This window comes from Erinaceus europaeus, chromosome 10, assembly GCF_950295315.1.
Source record: "Erinaceus europaeus chromosome 10, mEriEur2.1, whole genome shotgun sequence".
NCBI lineage: Eukaryota > Metazoa > Chordata > Mammalia > Eulipotyphla > Erinaceidae > Erinaceus > Erinaceus europaeus.
Window position 1 is genome coordinate 94,710,690 of NC_080171.1, and position 9,300 is coordinate 94,719,989.

The following is a 9,300-nucleotide window of genomic DNA, read 5'->3' on the forward strand; positions in this document are numbered from 1 at the left end:
AAGGGGATAGAAAGTGAGAAAGAGGAAGTCAGGTGGTAGCCCAGTGGGTTAAGCGCAGGCGGTGCAAAACGCAAAGACCAGCCCCGGGCTCCCCACTTGCAGGGGAGTCACTTCACAAGTGGTGAAGCAGGTCTGCAGGTGTCTTTCTCTCCCCCTCCTCTCTCCATTTCTCTGTCCTATCCAACAATGACAACACCAATAACAACAATAACTACAACAATAAAATAGCAAGGGCAACAAAAGGGAATAAATAAATAAGAGAGACAGCACTGCTCCACCACTCCTGAAGCTTCCTCCTGCAGGTGGGGACCAGGGGTTTGAACCTGGGTCCTTATGCACTGTAATGTGTGCACCTAACGAGATGTGCTACTGCCTAGTCCCCTCCTCTGTTTGAATGAAAAAGTGGCCCAGAGGGCTGGCAAGATACCTAACTTGGATAGGGCACCTGATATGTGATGCAAGCAACACAGATTTAAGATAGGAGTCCCCAGGTCTAAATATGAAAGAAGATATGGTCTGGGAGGTGGCGCAGTGATAAAAGCTTTGGACTCTCAAGCATGAAGTCCCAAGTTTGGTCCCCGGCAGCACATGTGCCAGAGTGATGTCTGGTTCTTTCTCTCTCCTCCTATCTTTCTCATAAATAAATAAAATCTTACATCTGCAAAAGTCAAGCCCAGAGTGAAGCTCTCACAAAGAAAAAAAAAAGTGGCCCAGACCAGTGAAATCATGCATCTAAGTTGTTTCCATACAAACACAAATTTATCAAATGTGGCCTAATCACTGTATCTAAATTATAATTCCAATCCCTTCCCTATCTTTTGTTTTATCACTAGTGTTATTTTCTTTAAGACTTCTTTATTATTATAGTATTTATTGGATAGATACAGCCAGAAATAGTGAAGGGAGTGATAAGAGAGGGAGAGGGGCCTGGGCGGTAGCACAGTGGGTTAAGCACACATGGCATGAAGCACAAAGACCGGTGTAAAGACCCTGTTCAAGCCCCCAGCTGCAAGGGGGGGTTTCACTTCATAAGTGGTGAAGCAGGTCTGCAGATGTCTATCTTTCTCTCACCCTCTATTTCTCTGTCCTACCCAAAAGCAGCAGCAACAATAACAGTAAGACAAGAGCACAAGGGCAACAAAAATGGGAAGAAAAAGAAAAAAAAAACAGCCTCCAGGAGCAGTGGATTTGTAGTGTAGGCACTGGGCCCAAGCAATAAATAAAAAAAAATAAAAAATAAAAGGAAGAAGAGAGATTCGGGCTATAGCGCAGCGGGTTAAGCGGAGGTGGCACTAAGCACAAGGACCCGCATAAGGATCCTGGTTCAAGCCCTGGCTCCCCACCTGCAGGGGTGTCGCTTCACAAGCGGTGAAACAGGTCTTGCAGGTGTCTTTCTCTCCCTCTCTCTGTCTTCCCCCTCCTCTCTTCATTTCTCTCTGTCCTATCCAACAACAATGACAACAATAATAACTACAACAATAAAACAAGGGCAACAAAAGGGAATAAATAAATAAAAATAAATATAAAAAAAAAAAAAGGAAGAAGAGACAGAGAGACACTTGCAACACTGCTTCATCACTCGCAAAGCTTTCCCCCTGCAGATGGGGACCAGGAGGCTGATATCAAGTCCTAATGCATTGTAACATGTGCACTCAGCCAAGTGTACCAGCCCTAACTGCTGGAGCTCAGTGTCTGCATGACAAGTCCACTGTTCCCAGCGACCATTACTATTATTTTGTTCTCTTTTTGGTAAGACAAGGAGAGATTAAGAGGTGAGACGGAGAGACAAAGGGAGATGCCTGCAGCTCTGCTTCACCACTCATGAAGCTTCTTCCTCCTGCAGATGAGGCTGAGGGCTTGAACTGGGATGCTTGCCCATGGTAATATGTGCTCAGCCAAGTGTGCCATTGCCTTCCCGTTATTTTCTTCAATTCACTCTCCAAAATACGACATAGGATGATTTTTACTTATTTAGCCAGTGTTTATCTCCCTCCACCAGAATATACTTCATGAGAGCAGGAATTTTTGTCTGTATATCCACCTTCTAAAATAGCTATATACTATAGAATCACTTCATATTTGCTGAATGATTAAATGAGTAACGAGGAGAAATAGTTTTCTCCTTTAAAACACAGCAGACAATTAACAAAGTTGTTATTCCCATCTCCAGTTTATTTCCTATGTAAACATAAAGGATAGTTACATCCAAGAAATAAAGGCAAGGACTTTCTCTTACACCAAAGTAACAACTAACTTTCAAGATATTTTATATATAAATGCAGTAAATGAAGAGGCTGAACTAAAACATACTGCACTTTTATTATACTAGAGATACAAACTGAATGTTTTAAATAAAGTCAATACTTGAATTTTGCCATACTTGAATTTTAAGATACTATTTTTATGAAATTGTTTAAACACATCATGCAGACACTCTCCTAGGAATGTTTATCAGATCATTCTGTACTACTGAACAGGAATAAATAATAATAATAAATAACAACTATCACTTTCACAAAACACCCCTCCACCCCCCAAGCAAAAATCTCAAAGTGCTTACAAAAACTTTCACAAGAATCTTACAAGGCACACAGAATACATGAACATAATTCAACTATAAGTTTTTCAGACATCAATTAACAATTCCAGATAACAATTCCTAGAAGAAAAAGCTTAGTTTATTACTTTTTTTCCTACCCATTTCCAGTCCTCCCTCACAAGCTTTCATTCTAAGAAGCAAAAATAAGCAAAATACTTCAATCGCAAACTACTTCTGAAAGGTAACCATTTTCATGTCTACAAACGGCCAATCATAACTTAAGTGGGAAATAATATTGAGTGCTGGGTTATATCATGTTCTCCATGATCTAACACTGTAACTTTAGAAAAAGTCTATCTTTAGAGGGGTACTCAAGTAGAAACACTCATAAAGACACAGAAGTCCTCCTCTGTTGCTTTCCCTTCTGTTCTTGGGAACTTGGGAAGATTTACATGTAAAAATCATAGAATTTTCCATCTGGAAATTATTTGAAAAATTATGAGGACCAAAGTTTTGTTTTAAATATAAATCTCAGAAAAATTCAAATAGAGGTTACCTCTCCAATGTTACTAACTACTGACCTGAGGGTCATGAAGCCATTTTCCTTATCAAACATGTTCAAAGAGAAGCTGGGTTTTTTTTTTAAAGTCTCTCCCAGAGTTAAAATTTTATGAAGAATATATTTTTCATTAAAAGGATATTTAACATGTCTAACAGTCAACATGTGATTTCTCACAAAACTCCTATAAACTGTACTAAGTATATTATGTCTGAAAATACGGAAGGGCTTTAAATAAATAAAATAGTAGAAATTCTATATAAATCTGAGTTGAATAGAGGAGAAACAGAGCATCTTAGCAGTTAAATGCATCCAGTCAGGCTTCTTTACTAGCTTCTGAGAATATTACTTGCCCTACAACGTATCTTAACCTTTGCTATGATAACAAAAATGTGTTGCACTATATGTAGGTAAGTTATTAATGAACAATGATTCATAACACAACCTGGCATATTACTCCCAGTAAAATAACCACATAGCCATGGTTTTGTTTTTGGCAAATTTCTAGAAATATAAAATAAAATAAAATCCTTAATGACTAGAATTTTTGTCAACATGAAGGAAACAAAAGCATCATTAAAGCAATTAAACTATACATCTAGCAATAAACGAAATTAGCACATATTGCCAATTCAAAATAAAAAATGGATTGAATAGATGCAACATGGACAAATCCCAAAGGTATTATGTTGAGAGAAAAGAAGCATTGCAAAAGGGGACACAGTAAGATTTATGACTTCCATAAAAGAGAAATTATAGTTATAGCTGAACACAAGGGAACAGCATAACAAGTTTTTAACTGCAGTGGTGTTTTCACATATACACATGTAACACCAAAAAAATGTAACAATTTCACAGTAGGGTGACTACAAAAAGTTAGACAAGCATCTTTGGTAAAGTTGGGATTGCTAAACAAAAAAAAGATTCATAATTTTATGCCAATTATGTTATTTTATTGGTCACAAAATTAAATGCAATTATATTAAATGAAATTTTAAAACCTGGGTTCAATCAGTCATTTCCAAAATATGTAGAGTAAAAACTGACAGAAATATGATTTTAAGGTATATTAGCTCATAATAAGGAATTTCCCAAATGAATTTGAATTTTCTCTACATTTTATAATGAATACATTTGTGTTTAGTATAAGGTCCAGTAGTACTCAGTTTAAAAAAAAATCAGTATACTTGTCTATTCTTAAAGTGACTAAAATGGCTTACAGCATATTTTTAAAAATGTTTTCTTTCCACCAAGTATTACACATATCAGTTATTTGAAGATTCTATATCAGAATCTGGAAATCTGACTTGATACTGCTTGATTCCAAGAATCAAGGCTATTAAGGGACAGGGAGATAAAAGTATCATGATAAACTTCTATGCTGAGGCACCAGAGGTCCCAGCTTCAGTCCCCAGCACCACCTGTATCTGAAGAGTGCTCTGGTTAAAAAAAGAAGAGCAAAGAATATTTAGCAGAAGGGGCCAGGTGGTGGCGCACCTGGTTAAGCGCACACATTACAGGTGAGCAAGGACCCAGGTTCAAGCCCCTGGTCCCTACCTGCAGGGGGAAAGCTTTGCGAGTGATGAAACAGGTCTGCAGTTGTCTGCCTCTCTCCACTCTCTCTCCCCCTTCCTCTCAATTTCTGAGTGTCTCTAGCCAATAAAGATAATTTTTTTTAAAAAGAAGATTTAGCAGAATATTATTTCTTTAGGTAAACCTCTGGGGCTTATGTATAATGTATGAAATGAGATCCCATCTGCTTTATTATTTTATGTCTCACCACTCTGCAACTGGTAGAAGTTCAGAAAGGATAACATGTGTCAGCAAACCAAAAATAAAACCCAAGGATGGGGTTATGCAATATTAAAAATGCTGCATTTCTACAGGAAGACTTGCCTAACAGAATAATATAAGGCTTATATAGCAAGATGTGATTCTAATTATAATAGATTTTGCCTACTGAGATCATGCCTTGGGAGTTTTTCACCACTGCTTCTGCCATGAACAGATGTTAAGTGTTTTTTAAGGGCAGATTTGTGCTTGAAATCCATATCACAACAGTGGCATTTGTATGGTCGATCTCCACTATGTATATTCAAGTGGTCCTGTAGTGTGCTTTTAGCAGTAAATGTCTTCAAGCACACAGTACACTGAAAAGGACGGATGCCCATATGGCCTCGAATGTGCCGGTTGAGATTTTTTTTCTGTGTAAATGTTTTTCCACACTGCAAACACAAAAACAGTTTATGCATTTTAAGGTGACGCAGGTAGTTTTCGACATGTAGAAATCCTCGAGGACACCTAGGGCACTGATGCCTCAGTGAATAAACATCCTCCAGATTTTGAATCTCACTCACTGTATTGAGAGTTCCTTCAGTATTCTCACAGAATAAGCCCTGATCTTGATTTCCAGGAACCTCTGCCACTCTGCTCTCAACTGTAGAATTGATCAGTGAATGCTGTGTTTCAGGAAAATACATGTTTGCTGTTGAAGAGGTACAAGGCTGAGGAAACTGTCCATTTTCTACACCACCAGTATTGATAGATTCCACATGGAGGATACAAATTTCATTGTCTTTAAAACCTATATCTACTGAAGATAGCTCTGGTGACTTCATTTCCTTTCCCTCTGGTGTTAAGCTCTCGACTGTAGACTGTAAAGCACTGCTTTCCTCTTCTTTAATGTGGAAATCTATGTTTGCAGGACTATCTTCTGAAATTTCAATTATCTCACAGTCTTTATCTGAATTTTCTTCTTCATTCTTAACATCTAGTTCAGAGGACTGACATAAGTCAGAATGTTGACTGTTGTTTTTCATAGAATGATCAACTTCCAGGTACTTTGACAAAGCTTCTGTACACTTTTCCACAATGTGAACCATCTGAAGGTAACTAGCTGCTGTCAAATACTTCAAGAGCTCTTTCCTCTTAACTTCAAGTGCTCCAGTATAACAAGAAAGTAATAATTTTCTGCCAACTTCTGCACTCTGCAAGATGGTAATTCTGACATGTTTTGACTGTGTGAGTAAAAACTGATCTCTCATGAAAGTGGAGCAGGCAGCAAAAATCACCTTGTGCCCCTGGAACTCTGTATCATTAATATAAATTGATACATCACAAAATAAATTCTGTTGTCTCAAGAGATTCATTTTCTGCAAGACTACATCTCCTTGCTGTTCAAACTGGAAGTGCAGAACATCAGACTCAGCAGCCATGGTTGCAATCTATGCAAAATAAAACACAAATACTGATGTAAAGATAGGGAATGCTTAAATCAACAACAACCCAAATCTGAATTGGATAAAGAAAAATCAAATTCTCATCTGGGTCCTGACAGTGAATTCCTATGCCAACACCACAAAATCCAAAACATTTAAATACATTTTTCTTTGTGGCAAATTTTGCATATTTTCTTTGTATAGCATTATTACACTCAATTGCACTTTACAGTTTCTATGTTCCTCCCAATGTCCTCATACGCACAGTTAATGTCCACTGCTAAATAGATCTAACACGGTATTCCAAATTAGGAACTTTACTGTGAACTACAAATCCCCCCCTCCAGAACTATAATTTTCTAGCCTCACATTACTACTGCAGATGCTCATTTCCTTTTTAATTATTTATTTAGTATTGGTTAGAGACTGAGAATTTGAGAGCTGAGGATGAGATAGAGGGGGGGAGAAAACAGAGAAACACCTGCAGCCTTGCTTCACCCTGCTCTCCCCCTGCAGGTGGAGACCAGGCGTTTGAAGCCGGGTCCTTGTGCACTGTAGTATATGCGCTTGACCAGGTGCTCAGTCCCGTTCACCTTGACAATTGTAAGGCCTTCCTTATGCCGGTCCTTGTGCTTCGCACCATGTGTGCTTAACCCACTGCGCTACCACCCGACTCCCCTGCAAGGCCTTCCAAAAGATCTCAAGACCACTCTCTTATGTCCCAAACGACCCCACCTGAATACAATAGAATTCACTTTTAAAAACTTACAAATGTATATATCCTCTCCTCCGCTTTTAAATCTCCCATTACTCTCATCTATCCCCAGGACAACCTAAACTTCATAGCAAATACAAGACCCTTTACAATTTGACCCTAGCACCTTTATAGCTATTTTTTTTTCCTCTTTCCCTCTTTGCAGCTCTGTCGATATTTAGATTTTCACCGTAGTACCCACAGGAAAATCAGCATACACCTCTGCACGTGTTACATTCTCACTGCCAGACCCTTCTTCTAGGTTCGGCTCCTTTAAGGCCCAAAACCTGTAAGGCTTCTATGGCTCCTCCTCCAGCCGCCCTCCCAGAAAGGCAAAGACTCCCAGAACACCAGGAAATGGTGCCTGATTCACCAAAGTTCCCGCAGTAGGCAGAGGGCAGGCCGAGCAGCTGAGGGAGCAGCTGTTAACAGAATCGGTGAATCTTCCAGCTCGCCACCCAGGTCTTCTGAAAACAAACCTACCAGGATTAAGGTCCTGTGGTTCAGGCCGTTGCAGCACCAATTTAACCACTCCCAGGCCTCTCCCAACAACCCTGCTTCTCCTCCACCAGCTCGGGTTCCCCACACCTGCCTGAGTCCCAGACGAGTTCACTCACCAGCTTAAAAAGCCAGACTAGAAATTTCCGCGGTAGCGTAGGACCAGGCCGGAAGAAAGGCTCCGCTTGGGAGGGGGCACATCCGGTGTCAACTCATTTTAGTCCCCGTAGTGGTCGCCTGGGCGCCCCGGAAGAAGATCCTGAAACATTTTCCTTTCCTCTTTCTTTCCGCTCGCCTATTCTTCCCCCAGCCTCCTGGAATGTAGAGTCCCCCGAATTCCGGTGAATCTCTTCTCTCCTGTTCCGCCAACAGCCTTCCGGGACCTCCAATTAAATCGGAGACGGGTTGTGAAGTTGGGGGACAGCGCATCTACCAACGTAGGGTTGTGACCCCCTGGGAACCTCCCCCCGAATTATTATGGACCACGTCTTCTTTTAAATTTACAATTTACGGGGTCGGGAGGTAGCGCAGCGGGTTAAGCGCACATGGTGGCAAAGCGCAAGGACCAGGATAAGGATCCCGGTTCGAGCCCCCGGCTCCCCATCTGTAGGGGAGTCGCTTCACAAGCGGTGAAGCAGGTCTGCAGGTATCTTTCTCTCCCCCTCCCTGCCTACCCCTCTCTCCATTTCTCTCTGTCCTATCCGCAACAACAGCAATGACAATAACAAGAGCAACAAAATGGGAAAAATAGCCTACAGGAGCAGTGGGTTCGTAGTGTAGGCACTGAGCCCCAGCAATAACCCTGGAGACAGAAAGAACGAATGAAAGAAAAGAAAAAAATTACAATTTAGAAAATGGCAAATGAAAGGAGACTGTGGTAGGAATTCGAGATTGCTTAATGGCCCATCAGGATCTATTGCTTTCTCCGGGTCTCTCTCCCCACAAGCCTGAGCCTTAAGTATAAACTGCAGACTAAGCCTTATTCCTCATGCGACGTACCTACCCTTCAAAATATCCCTCATGAATGACATCATACCTTAACTACCCCCTGAATTTGTTGGTTCCCAGTAGGAAGCCTGTAAGCTTTCTTGGGATACTACCTTCATCTTTGTAGCTATTATAGCTGTTCTAAAATCCATGTGCTGTTTAGATGGAAGTATTTATTAGGACAGTGGCTGACCTCTGCATTCCTGAAGTCTAGCATTAAGCAGGTACCAAGTTTAACCAAATGTCTGACTTAGTTCTTAAAGACATTTGTTTCACCCTAAGTCAAATAGGTTTTCATTGGAAATAATTGCACCTAGAAACAATCTGTGCTTAGTGGTGAGGACATGGCAAGGTGGATAAAATGGTCCATCCATGGCATCACATGCCAGTGACAGTCTGGTGTGTTCTATCTATATACATATACATCAAACCTAGTACTAAGTAAATCTTTAAAAAATTGCCCTTAACCAAGATGTTCTTCTGAAACTAAACTTGTAGTTGGTTTGGAAGTTTTAAAGAATGAGAGGCCAAGCAGTGGCACACTTGGTTGAGCACACGTTACTATATATGGGTTCAAGCTCCTGTTTCCCACCAGCAGGAGACTTGCAGGTGTCCCTTTTTCTCTCTTTCCCTATCTCCCCCTCCCCTCTCAATTTCTCTCCTATCAAATAAAATAGAAAAAAGAAAGGAGGCCACCAGGAGTGGTGGATTTGCAGAGATAACCTTGGTGGCAATAAATAAATAC

The 9,300-nt window shown here is 40.4% G+C and overlaps 1 protein-coding gene across 2 annotated transcripts; it reads right to left on the reverse strand.

Moving 5' to 3' along the window:
• Positions 1-2,696: 2,696 nt before the first annotated feature.
• ZBTB6 (zinc finger and BTB domain containing 6) lies at positions 2,697-7,821 on the reverse strand. Of its 2 annotated transcripts, none has more exons than XM_007539960.3 (2): positions 7,688-7,821; positions 2,697-6,322 (listed from the first exon to the last, which is right to left on the reverse strand). In XM_007539960.3, the coding sequence occupies exon 2, from the start codon at positions 6,311-6,313 to the stop codon at positions 5,039-5,041; it is 1,275 nt and encodes a 424-aa protein (XP_007540022.1). In that variant the 5' UTR covers positions 6,314-6,322; positions 7,688-7,821; the 3' UTR covers positions 2,697-5,038. The 2 variants fall into 2 exon arrangements, with proteins under 2 accessions (XP_007540022.1, XP_060056100.1); XM_060200117.1 differs by lacking the exon at positions 7,688-7,821 and adding an exon at positions 7,554-7,678.
• Between the last annotated feature and the right edge of the window lie 1,479 nt (positions 7,822-9,300).

What these genes read in the sequence shown, in the direction of transcription:
- ZBTB6 (XM_007539960.3), bottom strand. Translation starts at nt 6,313, where the DNA reads ATGGCTGCTGAGTCTGATGTTCTGCACTTCCAGTTTGAACAGCAAGGA.